This window comes from Rhineura floridana, chromosome 3 (genome assembly GCF_030035675.1).
Source record: "Rhineura floridana isolate rRhiFlo1 chromosome 3, rRhiFlo1.hap2, whole genome shotgun sequence".
Taxonomy (NCBI): domain Eukaryota; kingdom Metazoa; phylum Chordata; class Lepidosauria; order Squamata; family Rhineuridae; genus Rhineura; species Rhineura floridana.
In genome coordinates this window covers 204,861,319-204,885,316 of record NC_084482.1, presented here as the reverse complement: position 1 = coordinate 204,885,316, position 23,998 = coordinate 204,861,319, and the positions used below count along the sequence as shown (strand labels likewise).

The following is a 23,998-nucleotide window of genomic DNA, read 5'->3' as shown; positions in this document are numbered from 1 at the left end:
CTCCCCCTGACTATAATTGCCACCAAACCCTCTGTCCTACTGTATGCCGACAATCTGGCCCTTATTTCAACAACCCAAATCGGCATGAGGAGGTTGCTATATAAATTAGGCCTTTTTTGTACTAGGGAGCACCTCCGTGTTAACCATGTTAAGACGAAAGTAGTTGTATTTTGGGGGGAAAGGACCAACCATGTTTGGAGACTTAATAATGCAATAGTTCAACAACAATGGAGTTATTGCTATCTAGGTGTACACTTTACCTCCAACCTGTCCTGGAAACTTCACTGTGATTCTGCTAAATTGAAGGCCTCTTGCTCTGTACATCAGTTATGCCGCTTCTTTTCTAGCAGGGGTGGCAAACTGATCCCCCCCGCGTTGGAAATCTTTCGCAGGAAAATCATTCCACAGCTCCTTTATGGGGCTGAAATTTGGGGCTACAGCAACTTTTCGCAGCTAGAAGTAGTCCAGAATGGCTTCCTCAGGTTTATCTTGGCAACCCCTTGCGGTACTCCTGCCTCCATGCTGAGGTTAGAGACTGGCTCGCATCCCTTGAAGGCTATGGTCCACGACGCCTTGGCTTCCTATTGGCTACGTCTATCCGGGATGGATGACTCCCGCTTACCCAAAAAGTGCCTTTTGGAGCAAATGCAGTCATACCATCAATCTACTTGGTTCTCCCAAGCCAAACTCAAACTGTCTGCCTATGGGATTGCCATAGCTCTCCTACCCTCTTACCCCTCACCAAGGGCTAGACGACTGCTTAAGGAAAGGATTTTACTATACGCCCAAAGATGGACCCTCCACTCAGCACTTAAGTCTCCTTTTTCCCTATGGTACCCTTGGTACAAGACATCGTTTGGGGTGGAACCCTACCTTTCCTTCCTGATTCCCTCACAGTTAAGAATTGCATTTACCTCCCTCCGTTTTCAAACTATGCCCACGGCCATGTTAGACGGCCGCTACGCTAATATTCCCCTTGACTCTAGAGTGTGCATCTGCCAATCTGGTGAACTGGAGGATGCAGCTCATTACCTCCTGAGATGCCCACTCTATGATGATCCTAGATCTAAATTTATCTTCCCCCTAATTTACCCATTGTTAGATAGACCTGTCCCGGAACAAATAGCCACTCTCTTGGTTGGCATGGACAGACATGTCACAACACATGTTGCCAATTTTGCCCTTGCAGCCAAGAAGATCAGGTCTACATTTGTTAAACAACCAATGCAGGCTTGTAATTGTTAATTATAGGGCTATGTGGAGCAGGTTCCTTATGCTCACGTTCATTCCTATGTAGACCTTCACCTTCTATACACATAATAACCCTCCTGTCCTGATGGTAGACCATATTGTCCTTACCCAGCTTTGATTTTCAAGTATGTATTACTCTTATGGCCGACGGCAGATTTTATTACCTTTTACCCAGCTCTTCTACAAATTTTATATATTTATGTATTTTATGTATTTTAATCCTAGCTCTTGTGGCGGCTATCTAGCTTTAAGCAATAAAATATGTTTGGTTTGGTAACACATGGAACAGGAAAGGGAACCTCTGCCTTGAATGAGTTTCAAATGAATAGAATCAAATTTGCTGCTAAAATTTCCAGCTGTGGGTTCCTGGATGCATATTAAGAGTTTCTCAGTGTGGAGACCAGTAATAACAGGCGAGCTGTCATGAAGCTAACTGGCCAACTGCTATGGACACTACCCTATAATAATTATTATTATTTATGTTTATTGCCCACTCTCCACCAATAGGTCCCAGGGCAGGTTACAAAATTTAAAATATAATGTTAAAAAGAATTAAAACATTTCAATCACAAGAATAGGGTGGGTTCTGAAAACATACATCTAAGGAGCCAAAGGCCAGGGTAAAGAGGTGCGTCTTTAGCATTTGCCAAAAACTGTATATTGAATGTGCCATAATGCCCCTCTGAGGGGAAGAGGCAATGCCCAAATTAAAGCCCAACCAGGCTCTTCATAGTAGACAATGGATTGTGACAAAGGAAACTTACCTAAGGAGCTGGACTCACCTCCACCCTCCTGCTTGACCTCCCTATAGGCCTGGCTCTGGGTGGTTTCCAATACAGACTGTTCAGGGTCAGGGAAATTGACAGTCATCACATGGAAGAGCTTCTGAAACAGCAAATGGGGAACACTGCATTTAGATTAAATCAGAACAGGGGTTCCCCAACTGTGATGCACAGATCACCAGTGATGCGCAAGGTTCATCCAGCTGGTCAGTGGCATGTTTGTAAAAATACTACTAAACATCATACAGCATCTAGCACAGCGCATTACAATTGCTACAACAAACAGAAAAATCACTAAGGTCCACCAAGACCTTCAGCAATTTTCAACTGGCTCAAAGGGAGAAATCACTGGATTAGAATTTAATTTACTAGGTAGTCCTTTTTGCATTATATTCCTTTTTCTTTTCTTTTTTTTTTAATATAGTTTCAAATTGTATTATTTTTAAAGGAAAATAAAGCTTTTAAAAATATATATATATATAATTTATATCCCACTTTCCCCAAGCGTCTCATAATATAACAACAGTAAAACACTGACAATACATATCAAGCAACATTTCAAGAACAGTCTTTGCAACACTGGAAGCTGCCTTATCCAGAGTCAAACCATTGGTCCATCTGGCTCAATAATGTCTACACTGACTGGCAGGGGCTTTCTGAGGTTTCAGGCAGGGAGTCTTTTCCAGCCCTACCTGGAGACACCAGGGATTGAATCTAGGACTTCCTGTACGCTCTGGTGTCATCCTCCCCCTTCACATCTGAGGAGGTACGTCTCAAACATTAACCCTGATGACTGGCTAAGATAGGCAGGTTCTACAGCAATTCTCACGCCTCTGGCTTGTGCAAGAGGTTGTGCAATTTCATGCACAAGTTCTTGCACAAGGAGAGCAGAATTGGGTTGAGCTTCACTTTTCTTGCACGACTCTATAGCGAACCATCAGGGTCTATGGTGCTAGGCAGAAAATCGTAATAAGGCAGAACCCCAATCCAAGGAGGTTACAATCTAAAGTTAGCTAAGGGAGAGGAAGGGAGAGGACAAAATAAACCAAATAGGAATATGAACAACTGCAGTTTCACACAGTTAAGTTTCATTTCAGCTGCGATTGTTGGTGAAGGATATCAGCTAACAGCTCCGAGGCTGCCAGCTGAAAGGCTCCTAGACTAGAGAGCCAAAGGCTCCAAGGCTACTACTAAGAAGGTTCCTGGCCTGGGGAGGAAAAGACTCCAAGGCTACCATCAGAAAGGCTCCTGGCCTAGAGATAGTAAGGTTCCAATGCTACTACCAGAAAGGCTCCTGTTGTCCACGCACTGGTAATCTCCAGGCTGGATTACTGTAATGCGCTCTATGTGAGGCTGCCCTTGAGGTTGGTCCAGAAGCTGCAGCTGGTGCAAAATGCAGTGGAGACTGCTCACTGGGGCAGAGTATCGCCAACATGTCACCTCGCTGCTGAAAGAATTGCACTGGCTACCTATTAGCTACTGGGCAAAGTTCAAGGTTCTAGTTTCAGTGTACAAAGCCCTATGCAGTTTGGGACCAGGATACCTGAAAGGCCATCTTATCCCTTATATACCCAGTCGATCACTGCGCTGTGCAGGTGAGGGCCTCCTGCAGATACCATCTTAACAGAAAGTCCATCCTGCACAACATAGGGAACAGACCTTTAGTGTAGCAGCACCTACCCTTTGGAATTCCCTCCCCTTAAATATTAGACAGGCGCCTTCTCTGTTATCTTTTCGGCGGCTACTGAAGACCTTCCTCTTTCAACAAGACTTCTAAGTTGAGACCTTATCCCAGTCTGCGTCTGTGCTGGAATTGCTTTTTAATATGTTTTTAAGCCTTCTTTTTTAAAAAAAATAGGCATTTTAAACCTTTTCTTTTAAAGATGTTTTTTAAGTTTTTTAAAAAAGATTTTGTTTTAATATATATTAAAGTCTGTTTTATGATGTTTAAAAGTGTTTTTAGTGATTTTGTTGGCCGCCTTGGGCTCCTGCTGGGAGGAAGGGCGGGATACAAATCAAATAATAAATAAATAAATTGCCAGAAAGGCTCCTGGCTTAGAGAACAAAAGGCTCAGAGGCTGCTACCAGAAAGGTTCCTGGCCTACTACCAGAAAGATTTCTGGCCTAGGCAGCAAAAGCCTGCAAGGTACTACCAGAATGGTTTCTGGCCTAGAGAGCTAAAGGCTCTGAACTACTCCCAGAAAGGCTCCTGGCCTAGACAGCAAAAGGCTCCAAGGCCAGAAAAGGCTTTTGGCCTGGACAGGCTACTTCATCTCATCAACTGAACCTCTCTCATTTGCTCTTCACCTTCTCTTCCTGTTTCTTGGTTGCTTGCTGCCTCAGCAGGAAATTTTCTGCCAGGTCCACCGCTTGGGAGCAGGTCTTTGGGCAATGTTCCTTCACCCAGCTTTCCATTTCCTGAGGGAGGACAGTCAGGAACTGCTCCAGGATCACCAGCTCCAGGATCTGCTCCTTGGTGTGCCTCTCCGGCTTCAGCCACTGATGGCAAAGGTCCCGTAGCCGGCTGCAAACCTCTCGGGGCCCCTCAGCCTCTTGATAACTGAGCTGCCTAAAGCGTTGGCAGTGAACCTCCGAGTTGAGCGTGGCCTCCTTGTTCAGCATCTCACATCTTATTCTCCTGTGACGTTCTCCTTGCTCTTTGGAATCCAACCTGTCACAGGCCTGTTGACTTGGTTTCTGAGTGCATGGTGGAATTTGGGTCAATTGCTCTGCTGCAGCTACCCTAGCATCAATACAGACAGCAGTTTCTGGCAGTAGTGGGATTCCCTGTCCGGAGCAAGGGGCCTGCATTGTCTTCACAAACTCCTGCAACTGAGCTTCCCACTGGTGGGACCAGAGACCCCCGTCTTGCTCTGCTTTAACATGTGGGGCTGTCTGCTGATGCCGAAGGGCTTCTTCCATTTCCTCAGATCCTGGCTGGGGGGCAGCTGCTGGCTGATCCTGCACCTCCCTTTTAAGTCCCATCTGTGTCTCCTGCTCGAGTGCAGCCTGAAACTGGAGACCAAAGGCTGACTGTACTCCATAATCTGTAGCCATTATATTCTGACAGGGGAAGAACTGCGTTCAAATCATGCGTCGCAACTCACAGCAAGAGGAAGGAGAGACACTCAGGAGAAGCCTGAATCAAGAGTCTCCAGAGAAACTGGGTGATTTCTTGAAGTCAGTCACTGGAAGCTCTTCTACCTGAAGGAAATGACATACAGAAGAACAGGAGTTAGACAACGTATAGCAGGGAAAGGGGATCCTTGGCCCTCCAGACGTTGCTGGACTACAACTCCCATCATCTCCGATCATGTTATGAAGTGGGCAGTTTTTGCATACAAGTCTGCAGTCCTCATACGTAATGTGGGCACTTCCTTTAGGGATCTTTTGTCATTGAGACCTGGATGCACTCCAGAGTTTGGCACCCCGAGAGCTAACACAGACAGTAGAGATATATCAAAAGTGATTTTTATTCTATCAGAAAGGAAATTAGAATATGGTCTCCAAAGAGGATCAGCACATTTATAAAAAAAAAAAAATCAGTAGCAGCACACTGATGCTAGGCTGAGCTTAGAAGAGTATAAAATCAATGCAAAAATTATTCTTAAAGCATGCCTGGGAATATGTAGGGAAAACTAGGATGTAGTAAGAGGGAAACAGAGGGACAGGAGGATGCTGGCTGAATGAGGGGAAGACGGGAGACTTAGCTGAAGGCATTACTTGTTTTAGGAAGAGGAAGCTGCCAAATAAGGAAAGGAGTTAGAATAAATGGGGCTTACTCTTTGGGGCCAGTGTGGTGTAGTGGTTAAGGTGCTGGACTAGGACCTGGGAGACCAGGGTTCGAATCCCCACACAGCCATGAAGCTCCCTGGTGGACCTTGGGCCAGTCACTGCCTCTCAGCCTCAGAGGGAGGCAATGGTAAACCACCTCTGAATATCGCTTACCATGAAAACCCTATTCACAGGTTTGCCATAAGTCAGGATCGACTTGAAAGCAGTCTATTCCATTTCCATTTTTACTCTTTTGGGCAAGGTTTTAGGCCACAGCCTTTCCCAATCTTTGGGTCCCTAGAGGTTGCTGGACTATAACTCCCATCAGCCCCAGCCAGCATGTCCAATGGTCAACAATTATGGGAAATGTGTTCCAGCAACATCTGGGGACCCAAAGGATGGGAAAGGCTGTTTTAGGGCAAGAATCGGAAGAAAGCAACTGGAATAATTTGGGGGCAGGGCCAGGGGAATTAGGAGAGCAGGTCTCCCCAGGAAAGGAGGACCTGATTAGGGCTGAAAACAGAAGATAGGGGAAGAAGGGAGAACATGTGAGGGGTCTGTCAGCTGATGGGCTTGCCAGAGAAAAGAAGGAAAAGGGGAGGGGAGTCAACAGGAACGTTCCTAGGCAGAGAAAGGTGGACTCTTGGGTATCCAAAAGATTCCTGCTGAAGTGAAGTTGGGCTTGAAAATTAGCATAAAAACAAAGACTGCAAATCCTGTCTTCCTGATGAGGAACAGTTTGTCTAAAGCATTTGCAGAATAGCTTCTGAAAATGCATCTTATTCTACAGGAGGAAAGAGATTAACATATCTTTTGGGCTCTGCTGGCAAGAGCCTCCAGGCTATTGAAACTTATTTGCTTAGTAATTGCGGGGAGGGGGTGAACAGGAGGGAGTGACATATCTTTGGGTGATCATATCTTTGGCTGAACAGTTCCAGAAGCAGCCTGAGGCTCTTTTGTCTTTTTTAAATTCAAAAAAACAATGAAGGGAGGAATGGCAAAGATTTACAGTAGGAAGTTTGTTGTTGTTATGTGCCTTCAAGTCGATTACGACTTATGGCGACCCTTGAATCAGTGACCTCCAAGAGCATCTGTCATGAACCACCCTGTTCAGATCTTGTAAGTTCAGGTCTGTGGCTTCCTTTATGGAACAATCCATCTCTTGTTTGGCCTTCCTCTTTTTCTACTCCCTGCTGTTTTTTCCAGCATTATTGTCTTTTCTAGTGAATCATGTCTTCTCATGATGTGTCCAAAGTATGATAACCTCAGTTTCATCATTTTAGCTTCTAGTGACAGTTCTGGTTTAATAGGAGTATTGAAATTCAGCTTGGTTGGAAAGGGTACTCTGCCTGAGTCCTGTAATGGGGGCCTCTGAAGATTTTATTTATTTATTAGATTTATATCCTGCCTTTTTCCCCAGTAGGAGCACAGGGCGGCAAGATCAAACATTCCCTCTCAGATGTAAGCTACCATAGGAAAAGCTGGATTTTTTACGAGTCCTTCGTAACATGGCTTCCTATGCTCCTAAGAGCTCTTCGGCATGGTGTGGACTGCCTTGGAGGAGGTGGGCTTCTTCTTTGGATATTAAACTGGAAACTGGACAGCCCTCTGTCAGGGATCCATCCTGCATTTGTTGTGTGTGTACTAGCCAACACTAAAATTCTACACCCCCCCTTCCTGGGGTCACCTAAAGCAAATTGCTTCAGCCTGCTGCATGGCAGGGCCAAACCCTCCACATCAGGGATGATTAGTAAAGGGATGGCAAAATGTCATTTATCTGGGGGAGGGCCTAGGGCTATAGCCAGGGAAGCGGCCTAGCTCAGCGGCAGAGGAGCTGCTTTGTATACAGAAGGTCCCAGGTTCAATCCCCAACGGCAGGGCTAGGAGCGATTCCCTGCCTGAGCTAGACGGACAAATGATCTGACTCGGTATAAGGCAGCTTCCTATGCATAACAAAATTTATATCGCAGCAGAGTTGATTTTTCAGCTTCTTTTTATTTTTTTTTAAAGTTTGTTTTACAAGATTGTCTGGGGGGGAGAGGAATGTCCATAACACAGTAGCTCACTGCATGGGGCCTCCTTTTACAGAGGCAGTCTATCCCCGAATATCGGAGGCTGGGGAGTGTCAAACGAGGGGGAGATGGGCCATGTATTCTCTGCTTGCGGGTTTTCCGGTGCCAGAGAACAAATGGATCGGGGACAGACCTTTCGTCGGATCCGAAGCAAGTCTGCTTTGCGTGCTCTTTATAAAATTCCCACGTACACTATAAGGTACGCTCCTTAGGGGAGAATGAAGGATTTAGGGGAGAAGAGAGTGCCCAAGCCCCCCAGGTCAAGGTTTTTTCCCATCTCCTGTTCTCCAAAGCACGTCATTCCAACACCCTCCACCCAGTCTTGCCCCCCAAATGTACCTTTATCATTTAATTTGGCGACCATCAATTCCTATCCATTCTCAAAACTGCAAACTTGTCTTTTTTTTTTAATGGCTAAGCCGTTTAGGAAGATGACTCCAGTATTGTCATCCCCCTCCCCTTTCCCCTTTTGATTCAGTCTCTCTAGGAATCGGACGTTTTGCTATGGATTTAACCCTTACCGACCAAGGTGTATTCTGGATTTCTGAGCAACGCTCCCAAACCTTGCAGTGGTGCTGTCAGGGCTGGACTTTCGTGCACAGGTCAGCAGAATGACGGAGAGGGCCCCCCGGCTTGCCACATTTTTAAGTGAAATAATACGCGACGCTGTCTAAAAGAGGGGTTGAAGGGGTGTAAGACAATTGAGTCCAGAGTCTACAATGCCCTACCAGGTGGAAACCTTACAGTAGTCTAAAAACAAAAATGCAAAATGCATGCAACTTTCTAAGCTAAATTTTTTGAGGGTTAGTTCTTTATTTCTGCAAGGCTCCTATGACATTGTCAGCTGCATAGAAAGGAGACAGACATTACTTTAAAGAAATGCAATAAAATAACTGAAAATATAGAAAACATAAGAAAGCTTGGGGGGAATAAGAATCTCAATTTTATTTTATTTGTTAGTTAAACATTTCATTTACAAATGATTCAGTTAGTACAATCAAAATTTAATCTTCCTACAGTCATTGCTAAGAAAAAGTAATATACAATAAAATAAAATGGAGAATAAGGGGGGAAAGATATATTAATGTTATGACTGTGTCAATATGATTATGGTAATTATTTGTATGCTGCCCTTTTCCCAAGGAAGGCTGGGGCAGCTGTCATGTCTCCCCCAATTTACCTTTGCAACAATCCTGAGAGGTAGGTTAGGCTGTAAGATAATGGTTGACCCAAGGTCATGAAGTGAGCATCATGGCTTAGTGGGGATTTGTACCTGTGTCTCCCAATACCACCCTCTCTTATAATCGTCAAATATAAGAACTATCCAATTAACAAAAAACTTTTTGGTCTTAATATGCTGTGTTAAGGGTTTCTCAGATTCACTCAAGCTCCTAAATGCTGGGAAATTGCTGTTACCCTTAACAGGCACTTTTATGGTTATTGTGGCATTGTATCCTATATTGTAGTTAGTTCAATCTTCCTTGGAGCTGCATAGATCAAGAGGCAGAGTGGTGGACCTGTCTCAGATTTGTCTGATTTGCATACACACCATACAGTTAAAGCATGTTTAAAGCACATGGCTTCCCACAAATAATCCTGGGAACTGTAGCCTATCCCCACAGAGCTACAATTCCCACAATGCTTAACAAACTACAGTTCCCAGGATTCTTTGGGGGAAGCCATGTGCTTTAACTGCATGGTGTGTACACAGCCATGGAACCTATGCAACGGAAGCTATCATTCCACTTTAGAAGTACCCACCTAATGATGGTGGAATGCAATTCAGCTGACTTGCCCTTACCAGAGAGTGACAATTCTGGTTCTCTAATAAAAAGATCAAGATAGAAAAATACCAGAACAATTCATAACACCAAACACAAACATACAAAAGATTGTCACCTCTTCAAATCAAATTAAAAGAATGCTCATGGTCAGGCCTGGCACCAGCAGGCGGCCAGATTGGGCACTGGCCGAGGGCCCCTGCAGCTGGGGCTGGGAGAGTGGAGCTCCCGCTTTGCAATCCCTGCCACCATAGGGTCACAGGCTGTGGCCAGACGGTTGTACGTTGCTCCCAGACAACATCACTCCACGTGTGTAGCCACACATGCACTTACATATGCCCGATTGCGCCACCTCGTGCATTAGCATACGTGCCTGCCATCACCCAAGGGGAGTGGCAGGGGCCCACTGCAGGCTAGTGCCCAAGGGCTCGTGGCAGGCTGGTGCCAGCTCTGCTCATGGTCAGTGGTGGCTGATGCCCATTTGGAACAGGAAGGGCAGAAAGGAGGGAGCCCGAAGTGTAGGTGGAGCCTGAGCCAATGACAGGCAGAGCCAGCTAATTCTAGTTTTGTCCCCCATCCTTGTCCCTACTGAGTTCTACAAAAGCAATACTGAGACTAAGGAGGAGCAAGCTGACAGGCAGGACCTCCCCCTGAACAGGTTGTAAGTAAGAAGGCAAACAAGTGGAGGCAGGCTGAGGTTGGTGGGGCAGTGACCCATTTGCCCTCATGGACTGGCCTCCACTGCGTAATGGTAAATATTGAGGTTGTATCTTGTCTTTAATAAAATGTAAAGATGGGGAGGGGGTTGCTGGATTAGGCCAACCAGATGCCACAATGGGAAGCCCGCAAGCAGGACCTGAGTGCAAGAGCACCTGTCCCCGCTGAAGATCCCCAATCAGTACTGCCTCCGGCAGTGGAGATAGAACATAGCCATCATGGCTAGTAGCTACCATAGCCTTATCCGCCATGAATTTGTCTAATCAAATGGCCATCATGACCTTTTTGTGAGAGGGAATTCCACTATGTGTGGTGTGAAGGAGGACTTTATTTTGTCTGTCCTGAATCTTCCAACATTCAACTTCGTGGGATGGCTCTGGTTTCAGAATTACGTGAATGGGAGAAAAATGTCTCTGTGTCCACTTTTTTTCCATTCCAAGCATCATTTTATACTTCTCAGTCCTTTCCCTGCCTTACTCACCTTTTTCTCCTAATATTCCTCCGAAATCTCCCCTCCTGTAACCAGGTAGCCTCAGTGCCTAGGTGCACCTTTTACCAGCTGCGACTGGTACGACAGCGGTGACCATTCCTGGACCGGGAGAGCTTGACCACAGTAGTCCAGGCATTGGCGACTTGCAATGCACTCTACGCGGGGCTTCCTTTGCCCTTGATCCAGAAACTGCAGTTAGTCAGAATGCTGCAGCACAGTTGCTGATGGGAGTAAGACCCTGCCACCATATTACACTTCCGCCCAGAGATCTGCACTGGCTGCCGATTTGTTACTGGGCCAAGTTCAAGGTGTTAGTATATAAATTATTTAACAGCTTGGGACAAATTTACTTGTGGGATTGCCTTAACCCATATATGCCCACTTACCACTTCAGTCTGCGAAACTGGCCCTGTTATATGTGTCACATAATACTCATTGTAAAAGATTGTTCTTTTAATGTTGCAGCAGCTACACTTTGGAACTCCCTGGCAGCCACCTTCACTGTACTCTATTTGGTAAAAACATTTTTGTTTAGGCAAGCCTAGTCAGGCATGTAGAATGCTGTTGCATGTTTTAATCTCTTTAGCTTACTGTTTTTAATTATCTTTTGATTGTTTTTAAATACCTGCTTTTAACGGTCTTTAATCATTTTTTTGGTAAGCTCCTTAAAGGTTTTGTTGTTGTTGTTGCGTGCCTTCAAGTCGATTATGACTTATGGCGACCCTATGAATCAGTGACCTCCAAGAGCATCTGTCTTGAACCACCCTGTTCAGATCTCGTAAGTTCAGGTCTGTGGCTTCCTTTATGGAATCAATCCATCTCTTGTTTAGCCTTCCTCTTTTTCTACTCCTGTTTTTCCCAGCATTATGGTCTTTTCTAGTGAATCATATCTTCTCATTAGGTGACCAAAGTATGATAACCTCAGTTTCATCATTTTAGCTTCTAGTGACAGTTCTGGTTTAATTTGTTCTAACACCCTATTATTTCTCTTTTTTGCAATCCATGGTATGCGCAAAGCTCTCCTCCAACACCACATTTCAAATCTGCTTTTTTCACCGTCCAACTTTCACATCCATACATAGAGATCGAGAATACCATGGTCTGAATGATCCTGACATTGGTGTTCAGTGATACATCTTTGCATTTGAGGACCTTTTCTAGTTCTCTCACAGCTGCCCTCCCCAGTCCTAGCCTTCTTCTGATTTCTTGACTATTGTCTCCATTTTGGTTAATGATTGTGCCAAGGTATTGATAATCCTTGACAAGTTCAGTGTCCTCATTGTCAACTGTAAAGTTACATAAATCTTCTGTTGCCATTACTTTAGTCTTTTGACGTTCAGCTGTAGTCTTGCTTTTGTGGTTTCTTCTTTAACTTTCATCAGCATTCGTTTCAAATCATTACTGGTTTCTGCTAGTAGTATGGTATCGTCTGCATATCTTACATTATTGATATTTCTCCCTCCAATATTCACACCTCCTTCATCTTGGTCCAATCCCACTTTCCATATGATATGTCTGCATACAGATTAAACAAATAGGGTGATAAAATACACCCCTGTCTCACACCCTTTCCTATTGGGAACCAATTGGTTTCTCCATATTCTGTCCTTACAGTAGCCTCTTGTGCAGAGTATAGGTTGAGCATCAGGACAATCAGATGCTGTGGCATGCCCATTTCTTTTAAAACATTCCATAGTTTTTCATGATCTACACAGTCAAAGGCTTTGCTGTAATCTATAAAGCACAGGGTGATTTTCTTCTGAAATTCCTTGGTCCATATTTTATCCAACATATGTTTGCAATATGATCTCTGGTGCCTCTTCCCTTTGTGAATCCAGCTTGGACATCTGGCATTTCTTGCTCTATATATGGTAAGAGCCTTTGTTGTAGAATCTTGAGCATTACTTTACTTGCATGGGATGTTAAGGCAATAGTTCGATAATTACTGCATTACCTGGGATCCCCTTCTTTGGAATTGGGATATATATTGAATGCTTCCAGTCTGTGGGCCTTTGTTTAGTTTTCCATATTTCTTGATAACTTTTTGTCAAAATTTGGACAGGTTTAGTCTCAGTAGCTTGTAGCAACTCTGTTGGTATGCCATCTGTTCCTGGTGATTTGTTTCTTCCAAGTATTTTAAGAGCAGCTCTTACCTCACATTCTAAAATTTCTGGTTCTTCATCATACGGTTCCTCCTTGAATGAATCTGTCATCCTTGCATCTCTTTTATAGAGTTCTTCAGTGTATTGCTTCCATCTTCCTTTTATTTCATCTTGGTCAGTCAGTGTGTTCCCCTGTTGGTATTCAACATCCCTACTCTTGGTTTAAATTTCCCTTTCATTTCTCTAATCTTTTGGAATAGGGCTCTTGTTCTTTCCTTTTTGTTGTCCTCTTCTATTTCCATACAATTAACTATTGTAATAGTTATCTTTGTCCCTACTTACTAGTCGCTGTATTGTTGCATTTAGGGTTCTGAATGTGTTTCTATCTCCTTTTGCTTTCCTTCTCTCTTTAACCAATCAAATGATATATGAATGTTGGGAAATACATAAAGGGTTCTAAGTCCTACTCGAGAGCAAAACCTACTCTGAGTAGGACTAGCACTGAATACCACCCAAATAAAATAAATAGTCCCACTGAAGACCCATCAAAGTTAATGAACATGACTAATGTAAATGGGTCTACTCAAAGCAGCATTTAGTTGGATGTAACCATTGTTTCCCTCTACTAGCTGTGTTGGTCCATTAGTGAATAAATCCAAATGCATCATCATCATCATCATCATATACCCTTGGGCCAGTCACTGCCTCTCAGCCTCAGAGGAAGGCAATGGTAAACCACCTCTGAATGCTGCTTACCATGAAAACCCTATTCATAGTGTCGCTATAAGTCCCATAACTCCCATAAGTTGGGATCGACTTGAAGGCAATCAATTTTTTCACAAAGCAACAGGCAAGCTTTTGAATTCTCTGGAACTCTTATCCAGAGGAGGTGCATAGGGTGACAACACGAGAACGGGCCTTCTCAGTGGTGGCTCCCATTTGTGAAATGCTCTCCTTAGAAAGGCAGGCCTGGTGCCATCACCATATTTTTAGGCACCAAGTAACAGCATTCCTATTTACCTGGGCCTTTGGAGCTTAATTCTCTATTTGTTTTTAGTCAGGTGGGGATGAGTTGGATCTTTTTCTTGTGTGTGTGTGCATTTTGTAAGTGTTTGGGGATGTTTTTATTCTTCTTTTTATATCTGTTTTTAATGTTTGTTAGTTACTTTGGGAGAGAGCCAGTGTGGTGTAGTGGTTGTTGGACCACAACCTGGGAGACCAGGGTTCAAATCCCCACACAGCCATGAAGCTCACTGGGTGACCTTGGGCCAGTCGCTGCCTCTCATGCTCATGAAAACCCTATTTATAGCGTTGCCATAAGTCATGAAGGCAGTACATTTACATTTTTAGTTGCTTGGGGATTGTTTTTTGGAGAAAAGCAACTAATAAATATAATAAAATTTATTATTATTATTATTCAGGTTGAATGTTAAGCAAAAGTGTGTGTGTGGGTGGGTGTAATCACACATCTAATCAAGTGGCCTCTGATCCAAGAACCTTGCCCCAAGCTTCTTTGTTGAGTTTTGAAGCCAATGCTATATACAGCAGATTCCTAGAAAGTCCAGGAAATTTGAGAGGGGGGGTAGGAAAAGGGGGAGGGCCTTCCTGTTCCATCCATCCCATCTTCTGGTGCCCAAGGGGCTTTTGAATTTGCCAGCCTTGCTTGGAGGAAAAGTTGGAACAGAATCCCAGGGGCTGCTGCCGCCATAAAACCTGCTGCAAGGAAGAAGCGGGTGAGTTAAAGAACGGGGGGGGGGAGGCGAGAGAGAGAAAGAGGGGGCGTCATCGACTGGGGATGGGGCGAAAAAGGAAAGGGCTGAATGAGTGAACGCGAATGCAAGGAATTAGGTGGACTCAGGAAACGGGGAAGGGGGTGGAACAAAGAGATGCCCAGGCTGGGAGTTGGGGGGGTGGACGGGAGGATCTGTGTGCAGAAGATCCCCAGGCTGAGCCTCTCTTAGGGAATAGGGAGAACAGGGAGGTGACCTTATAGCAGGTCAGAGCGTTATCCACCGAGTAAGGGGAAGGCTCCTAGGTCGGTGGGAGTGGGAGAGCATCCATTTTGCATGCAGAAGACCCCAGGTTCAGGCCCCGGCATCTCCAGGTGGGGCTAGGGAAAACTTTCTGTCTGAAATTCTGGAGAGCTGCTGCCAGTCCGTGTAGACAGTACTGTGCTAGATGGACCAATGGGCTGACTGGGGATAAAGCAGCTTCCTATGTTCCTATGAGACTCGTAGCGTCTGTGCTGGCTGGCGCTCCGTGGTCTCTGGCTCAGGTGCTTTGCTTTCAACTGCATCCTGGTCCCCCTCCCCCCTTTTTAACTGGAGGTACAAGGGATTGATCCTGCCGCATGCTAAGCATGTGCTTTGCCACTGAGCCTTGGTCCCTTCCCAAGACTGCAACCTAGACCTGTTGTTTATTTTATTTAGATTTGATCCTTCTTCTGAGGGGCTCAAGGCTGTGTACAGAGTTATTTCCCCTCATTTTTTTTATCCTCATAACAACCCTGTGAGGTAGGTTTGTCTGAGAGCTAGTGACTGGCCCAGGAACACCCAAGTGAGTTTCGTGAAAGCGTGAGGATTTGAACGTGCGTCTCCCTGATTCTAGACCTAAGCTACACCACACTGATTTAGTTTCACTATGTTCTGCTGAGAAAGGGGCGTGTTTCAGTGGCAGAGCCTTTGTTCTGCATGCAGAAGGTCCCCGGTTCAATCCCCAATGTAGGACTGGAGAGCTGCTGTCAGTCAGTGTCAGCAAAATGGAGCTAGATGGACCAATGGTCCACCTAAGTATAAAGCAGTTTCCTGTGCTCCTGGGGCTTTCAACTACCTAACGCAGAAATTAAATCTAGCTCCTAAGCACATGGAAAAATGTAAATGGACTGCCTTCAAGTCCATCCCGACTTACGGCGACCCTATCATTAGGGATTTCATGGTAAGCGGTATTAAGAGTGGGTTTACCATTGCCTCCCTCTGAGGCTAGTCCTCCCCAGCTGGCTAGGGCCTGCTCAGCTTGCCACAGCTGCACAAGCCAGCCCCTTCCTTGTCCGCAACTGCCAGCTGGGGGGCAACTGGGCTCCTTGGGACTCTGCAGCTTGCCCACGGCTGCACAGGTGGCAGTGCATGTAACCCCTGAACAACTCCCTGTGGGGGTGATCTTTAGCTGGCCCTTTACATCCAGGAGACACAAGCAGGGATTTGAACTCACAGAGTCTGGACTCCCAACCAGGCTGTCCTCTCCACTGTGCTATACCAGCCATCCCAAGCACTTACACAGTGCAATTTCCTCAGCTATGAGCTCAGCCCTGAACTAAGAGTTGTTGGCTTCCTTGAGCCATTAAAAACAGCTTGACCTGCTTTGATTAGCAGGTGATCACCTTTGGCTGCAGGCTACTCCTGTTAATGTGTTAATGAAGACAGGAAAGAAGGGTGTGTATTATGCCTCTGTGTTTTCCCCTCCACCTCCAAGGGAAATTGCAGCTTGCCCCACTGCCTTGATCCAAATCGGACTCAAACACATGGGTTTGCTTTTATTTATTGTTTTTAATGGCTTTATTTTATTTTTTTAGTATTTTATTTATCACTTGTAGCCAGTGACCAGTAGAAGGATGTTAACAATTTAAAAGGATAAAAAGTTTAAAAATCCAGGCCATCACTTTAACCAAAAGGCAGACTGAAATAAAAAGATCTGAGGCTGCTTTAAAACCATTGCTTGCTTGTTTGTATGTTTGTTTGTCCTTCATCACAAGATTCCAGGGCAATGTACAAAAGTTGGATAAAATTAATTCCTTAGAGCATATGAATACAATGCAAAGCCAACAAATAGGCGAAATACTGGTGGAGGCAGTGTACTTCTGAATACCAGTTGCTGGGAATCGTGTGGTGGGAGAGTGCTGTCCTGCTTAGGTCCTGCTTGGAAGGCTTCTTGTTGGGGCATCTGGTTGGTCATGCTCAGAACAAGATGCTGGACTAGATGGGCCTTCAACCGCATCCAGCAGGGCTCTTCTTATTTTCTTTACAAAATACAGCAAGACAAAACAAAAGCCCAAAGCGCTAAGAATGTAATAAAACACAGTTCCAAAAGTCATCTGCCATCTCAAATGCCTGGGCAAAGAGGACGGTCTTTGCCTTATGCCTAAAAGCTTGTAATGTTGGTGCCAGGCAAGCCTCCTTAGGGAAGGCATTGCAAAGTTGGGATGCCAACGTAGGAAAGGCCCTCTCCTTTGTAGAAACATAGTGTGCCCCTACTAAAGAGATGATGATGATGACTTGTTAATCACTTGTTACCTGAAGGTCTCCAAGCAACTTAAAACACATTTAAAAACATAGTTATAAATACATTATACCATAAAACCAGAACAAACAGCCCCCGTAACAGCTATAGGAAACTTTGGCAGCACACTTGTAACAAAACAACATCATCTCAGCCCATCAAAATCCTGGGTTAAAAGTAAGTCTTTACCTGGCGCCGATAAGATGTCAGTGAAGTTGCCCAGTGGAAAGCACCCATAGATGTGGAGCCACAACTGAGAAGGTCCTTTCACTTGTGACCATCCTTTGAGCCTTCCTCAGAGGGGGACCTGGAGAAGGGCCTCAGAAGAAGATCTAATGGTCTGGATAGGTTCATATTGGGAGAGGTGTTCCAGAAGATGGGTACTGGTTGGCCACTGTGAGAACAGGATGCTACACTACATCAATGGCTACTAGCCACAATGGCTATTACCTACCTCCTATGTTGGAAGCAGTATGCCTCTACATACCAGTTGGTGGGAACCGCAGGAGAGGAGAGTGCTTTTGGGCTCAGGTCCTGCTTGCGTGCTTCCCTTTTGTGTCTCTGCTTGGCCACTGTGAGAACAGGATACTAGACCAGATGGACCTTTGCTCTGATACAATAGCCAGGTTCTCCTTAAGTTGTTCAGATTAGGTCAACAGGAGGCTTCTATTCCACTTCATTTCACTCTTCCTTCCTTTTTTTCTATTTTGTATCACCCAGGGCTTTTCACTCCAAAAAGTTTGTTCTGATCTTCCAGATGAAGTTAGAAGAGGAACCATCCACCCACCTCAAGAGAGAAGAGGAACCATCCACCCACCTCAAGAGAGAAGAGGAACCATCCACCCACCTCAAGAGAGAAGAGGAACCATCCACCCACCTCAAGAGAGAAGAGGAACCATCCACCCACCTCAAGAGAGAAGAGGAACCATCCACCCACCTCAAGAGAGAAGAGGAACCATCCACCCACCTCAAGAGAGAAGAGGAACCATCCACCCACCTCAAGAGAGAAGAGGAACCATCCACCCACCTCAAGAGAGAAGAGGAACCATCCACCCACCTCAAGAGAGAAGAGGAACCATCCACCCACCCCAAGAGAGAAGAGGAACCATCCACCCACCCCAAGAGAGAAGAGGAACCATCCACCCACCCCAAGAGAGAAGAGGAACCATCCACCCACCCCAAGAGAGAAGAGGAACCATCCACCCACCCCAAGAGAGAAGAGGAACCATCCACCCACCCCAAGAGAGAAGAGGAACCATCCACCCACCCCAAGAGAGAAGAGGAACCATCCACCCACCCCAAGAGAGAAGAGGAACCATCCACCCACCCCAAGAGAGAAGAGGAACCATCCACCCACCCCAAGAGAGAAGAGGAACCATCCACCCACCCCAAGAGAGAAGAGGAACCATCCACCCACCCCAAGAGAGAAGAGGAACCATCCACCCACCCCAAGAGAGAAGAGGAACCATCCACCCACCTCAAGAGAGAAGAGGAACCATCCACCCACCTCAAGAGAGAAGAGGAACCATCCACCCACCTCAAGAGAGAAGAGGAACCATCCACCCACCTCAAGAGAGAAGAGGAACCATCCACCCACCTCAAGAGAGAAGAGGAACCATCCACCCACCTCAAGGGAGAAGAGGAATGGCCTGTCCATATCAAGCCTGAAGAGGAGCCATCTGCCCAGCTCAAGCTTGAAGGGGTACAGTCTGCTCATCACAACCTAGACAAAGAACTCCCTGTCCAGGTCAAGCTAGAAGATGAGCCTTACATCCAGGTCAAACTAGAAGAGGAAGATGAGTCCTATATCCAGATCAAACTAGAAGATACACCTTACATCCCAGATCTTCAGAACTCTGGGGAAGAGACAAAGCTAATATTTTACAAAGGTGATGGTAGCCCAGCCAGGTATCCATAATCATACCTCAAGTATATGCAGACAATATTATCGGTGGTGACAGTGGTATATCTACAGAAGAGGACTGAGCTGTGCCAGTGTGGCCTCAAAGAGTTTGTACATAGTTAGGAACACAGGAAGCTGGTCCATCTTGCTCACTTTTGTCTACACTCAGGTTTGCCTGCACATAGCTCAGTGGCAGAGCATCTGCTTTGCATGCAGAAGGTCCCAGCTTCAGTCCCCAATGTCATCTCCAGGTAGGGCTGGGAAAGGCTTCCTGCCTGAAATCCTGGAGAGTTGCAGCCAGTCAGCGTAGACAGTACTGAGCTAGATGGACCAATGGTCTGACTCAGTAGCTGCCTGTGTTCCACTGTAGTCAACGGGGAAGTCATTCGAGGCGTTGGATATCAAACCACAGGACGGCTCCGCGTTTGATCCAAACCAAAGCACGATGTCTGTCCGAAGCTCTGAGCTTGGGCACCCCACCATACAAACCAACAAAGCAAGATCCACAGCAATTTCCCCCCAGTGTGCACTCCTAATATGTATGGTTTAACATGACTGAGGATGCAGTTAGGAAACCTGTGTTAGACAACAAAACCTTACTGCAAATATTACCGTATGTTTGATAAAAATCCATGATAATAGTAATGATGTTTCCCCCTTTTAAAAATATGCATCATAAAGCATATCACCTTTTATAATCCATTATAGTATTGCAAACTGAATCAAAGCATCACATGCCATTATTATGAAGGAGAAAATAAGGAAGCCACAGACCTGAACTTACAAGATCTGAACAGGGTGGTTCATGACATGCTCTTGGAGGTCGCTGATTCATAGGGTCACCATAAGTTGTAGTCGACTTGAAGGCACATAACAACAACAAAGACACAAAATAATAGTAATAATAATAATTGTTGTTGTTATTAGATTTTATTACCCGCCCTTCACCCAAAAGTCCCAGGGTGGGTTACAACAATTTAAGAACATATAGTAAAAAACAGTTAAAAACAACAACACAGGAAAAGGATGGGTCCTGAAAATGTGCATCTCAGGTGTCAAAGGGTTAAGGTAAAGAGGTACGTCTCCAGCATTCACTGAGAGTTGTACAGTGAAGTTGCCAGGCGCGCCTCAGTGGGGAGGGAATTCCACAACTTAGGGGCTGCCACAGAGAATGCCCTAAATTACTTAACTTAAATGCCCTAAATTCCTAATTTAATTCTTTGTGCAGTACAAACTGATGCATTGCAGTTGGCCACAGCTGTTTATTTTTGATGCATTCGACAAAACTATTCCATCTTCTCTGAAAACTGCCATGCCTTGGTTTTTGTTGTCTACAGGTGCAATCCTATAGGTATTTATGCCAGGCTGAAGGAAGTTAGGATATAGCGGATCTCCGGTTGAGTGGCTGGGTCCTGGCTCAGCTGGGATATACTGGCCTAAGTCCCTCATCCCAGTTCAGCCATGGCTCAGCCAGCAAAACCCCACCCCTCCCAGCTCAGCCAGCTCAGCTGAGACCAGCATAAATTAAACTGGCAAACGTCCCAAAAAGGGGTGTTCCAGGGGTGTGGCACAGCAGGACTAAGGGAAAGGGGACGTGCGCCATATCTGCATCTGTTATGCTTGATCATGTGTCTTCCAGTCCCTCCTTTTATTCTCTTCCCACTGCGTTCTGCCAGTTGAGCCATGATTCTCCCCTCCCAAGGGCTCCTGAATGGGGTTAGGATCTGGTATAACTTAAACTACGCTGAAGTTACGGCAGCTTCTTCGATGTAGGATTCCTCTGTAATTGTTTATGTTCTGATATCACTGAGCTTTCCACATAGTACTGGATGGACAGGAATTCTGTTACCTAAGATCTAATTTTCTTTCAGTATTTTTTGACTTGTCCCTTCTTTTCTGGAACAGGGAACAACACTTCACTGGATTCCCTAGTAGCTGTGAATTTTGAAGAGAATCTTCAGTGGGGAGGAACAGAGCCAGTGATACCTCACCGGGCTTTACTGGATAACACATTCACAGATCTTGGCAATCGAGGCACTGACCATATATCCAAGAGGGAGCAGGAGAAGCCGCCGGCAAAGCAAAGAAGGGAGTCTCTGAAAAACAGCTCAGCATGTGGCAAAACCATACTACCCACTAGAGAAAAACATCACATGTGCACCGATTGTGGGAAAACTTTCCAACGGAGGTCTAAATTAATTAGACACCAGCGAGTCCACACAGGAGAAAAACCATACGAATGTGCCGAGTGTAAGAAAAGGTTCCAGCGAAAGGATCACCGTCTGGCACATCAGAAGATCCACATGGAAGTGAATCCCAGTAAATGCCCAGATTGTGGGAAAGCCTACACAAAAGCAGAATTGCTTATCGCCAATCGGGAAATTCAAACGGCAGAGAGTCCCTATTGCTGTTCTACCTGTGGAAAAGGCTTAATGCAAAATAAATCTCTTGAGGTGCATCAGAGAAATCATAGTGGTGGGAGATCAAATTTGTGTCCTGAGTGTGGAAGAACTTTCTGTAATGCAAAGGCAATGAAGAGACACCAGAGAACCCACACAGAAGAGAAACCCTATCAATGCCCAGAATGTGGGAAGAGCTTCCGATGGAAGGGCAGCTTCCGTTTGCATCAAGGGACACACACAAGAGAAGGACCTTATGTTTGCGCTGTTTGTGGGCAAGGTTTCCTCCAAAAGGGACTATATGTGTCACACCAACGAATTCATACTGGAGAGAAACCCTTTGTGTGTCCCAAGTGTGGAATAAGTTTCCGTGAAAAAAGGTCATTAAACAGACACCAAAAAACCCACACAGCAGAGATATTCTATGCATGCTCCGAGTGTAAGAAGGTCTTTGTGGAAAAGAAATCGTTCCTTACACACCAGAGAATCCACACAGGAGAGAGACCCTATGAGTGTCCTGACTGTGGAAGAAACTTCTGTGATCAACAGACGTTGAACAGACACAAGAGAATCCACAATGAAGAGAAACAGCATGCATGCCTAGAGTGTGGGAAAAAGTTCAGACGGAAAGAACATCTTCTCACACATATGAGAACTCACACTAGAGAGAGACCACATAAATGTTCTCAGTGTGGAAGAACCTTCAGAGAAAGAGGTGCATTAAATGTCCACCTAAGAATCCACTCTGGAGAGAAACCCTATCCATGTCCAGTGTGTGGGAAAAGCTTTGCATGGAAGGGACTTCTTCTGTCACATCAGAGAACTCACACCCAAGAGAAGCCTTATGAGTGTTCAGAATGTGGGAAAAACTTTCGACGGAAGACCCATCTTCTGTCACATCAGAGAATCCATACTGGAGAGAAACCTTTTCAATGCCCACTCTGTGGGAAAATCTATCGGTGGGAGAAAGACTTTTGGTCACATCAGAGAATCCACAATGAAAAAGGGCCTTACGGATGTCTGGAGTGTGGAAAATGTTTTCACCAAAAGAGGCTACTTGTTTCACACCAAAAAACTCATACTCAAGAGAAACCCTTTGCATGTGCTGAGTGTGCAAGAACCTTTTGTAACAGAAAAACACTGAATAGACATCAGATAATCCACACAGGAGAGAAGCCCTATGAATGCCTTGATTGTGGGAAACACTTCTCACAAAAATATACACTTGTTGTGCATAACAGGATACATAGCGGAGAGAAACCCTATAAATGTCCTGAGTGTGGAAAAAGATTTCGAGTAGGGGGGGCATTGATTTCACACCAGAGACTCCACAAAGAAAAGAAACGTTATGAAAACTCAGGATGTGTTAACCAAATTCTGGATACGCACCAGAGAATCCACACAGAAGAAACCCAGACGAGTGACTCAAGGATGGAAGAACCTTCCAAAAAGGATAAGCAATTACTAGAGTCACAGCGCCAACATGTAGAGGAAAGCTTCTGTTAGGGGGCAAAGACAGTGAAGGGATGAAGAGATGATCAAAAATCAGAAACAGGAAGGAAATCTTACAAGGGTCTTTGGGATAGGGAAAGCACTGGCTAGTAATCAAAACTGAGCAAGCAAGTGTGAACTCTCTGGGCCTCTTTCATTCTTTCAAAATATAGGTTTTATATTTTGAGATTAGTTTTGTCATTTCTGCATTTTTACAACTTTTGATGTGCATTCTCTCTCTCTAACTCTTTTTTTGAGTGTGTGAGCTTTAGTGAGAACCAATTTGACCAGAATGTGAGACCAAACATTTTACCAATAAAGTAAATAGATAGACATAAGACATGTGCGTATATGTTTTCCTGTCTGTGGCCACTAGCATCTTCAGTGCAGGAGGGATTTTTAAATTGAGGAATCAGCCCGGGGCAAAGGATCAAACATCCCCTTCCTGTGGTTCTGATCCAAGTTGGGCCCCTCCACAGCTCCATAAGAAAACAAACATGGGAAGTTTCAGTCACAGAATTCCCATATTAGAACGTCTGGTTTGGCCAGCAAACCTTTTACCTAGGAGTAAGCTACAATGAACACACTGGGACTTGCTTCTGAAAAAACATTCATGGAATTGCACTGTGGAGATAGGAATGAAGAAAACTCTACAGCAAGAATGGAGAATCTGTGACCCTTCAGATGTTGCCAGACTTCAACTCCAAACAGCCCCAGCCAGCATGGCCAATGGGATGGGAGCTGTAGTCCAACATCTGGAGGACACAAGTTCCCCACTCTGAAATAATGCCTCTATCTTGTACAAAAGTTCTCAGATCACAGAGGCATGCTGGGATAGAAAGATGTTGGAAGCTCTCCTTTTTGCTGGTACAAAAGCCAGCAGTTATCCCTAGGCAGTGATGAGGAACCTGTAGCCCTCCCAACTGGACTCCCAACTCCAATCAGCCCTAGCCAGAATGGCCAA

General features: G+C 45.1%; 2 protein-coding genes across 9 annotated transcripts in view; one reads left to right on the top strand and one right to left on the bottom strand.

Moving 5' to 3' along the window:
• LOC133381244 (zinc finger and SCAN domain-containing protein 31-like) overlaps positions 1–23,998 on the bottom strand; it is a 30,899-nt gene that overhangs the window by 3,364 nt on the left and 3,537 nt on the right. For 2 of the 8 annotated variants that reach the window (XM_061620085.1, XM_061620091.1), the window contains exons 1-3: positions 8,219–8,334; positions 4,341–5,237; positions 2,016–2,136 (exon numbers count right to left, since the gene is read on the bottom strand). In XM_061620085.1, the coding sequence (XP_061476069.1) occupies positions 2,016–2,136; positions 4,341–5,090 (871 nt within the window). In that variant the 5' untranslated portion in view covers positions 5,091–5,237; positions 8,219–8,334. Of the gene's footprint in view, positions 1–2,015; positions 2,137–4,340; positions 5,238–8,218; positions 8,335–8,400; positions 8,455–19,918; positions 23,346–23,998 lie in introns of those variants that run through there. The other 6 variants (XM_061620092.1, XM_061620093.1, XM_061620088.1 and 3 more) reach the window with 5 other exon arrangements.
• LOC133381216 (zinc finger protein 420-like) lies at positions 14,597–23,372 on the top strand. Its single transcript, XM_061619986.1, has 3 exons — positions 14,597–14,702; positions 17,999–19,130; positions 21,050–23,372. Exons 2-3 carry the CDS (start codon positions 17,999–18,001, stop codon positions 23,047–23,049), a joined length of 3,132 nt encoding a protein of 1,043 aa, XP_061475970.1. The 5' UTR covers positions 14,597–14,702; the 3' UTR covers positions 23,050–23,372.

What these genes read in the sequence shown, in the direction of transcription:
- LOC133381216 (XM_061619986.1), top strand. Translation starts at nt 17,999, where the DNA reads ATGAAGTTAGAAGAGGAACCATCCACCCACCTCAAGAGAGAAGAGGAA. An exon ending in AAAGCTAATATTTTACAAAG is followed by an intron (nt 19,131 to 21,049) that starts GTGATGGTAGCC and finishes TTTCTGGAACAG; the next exon opens with GGAACAACACTTCACTGGAT.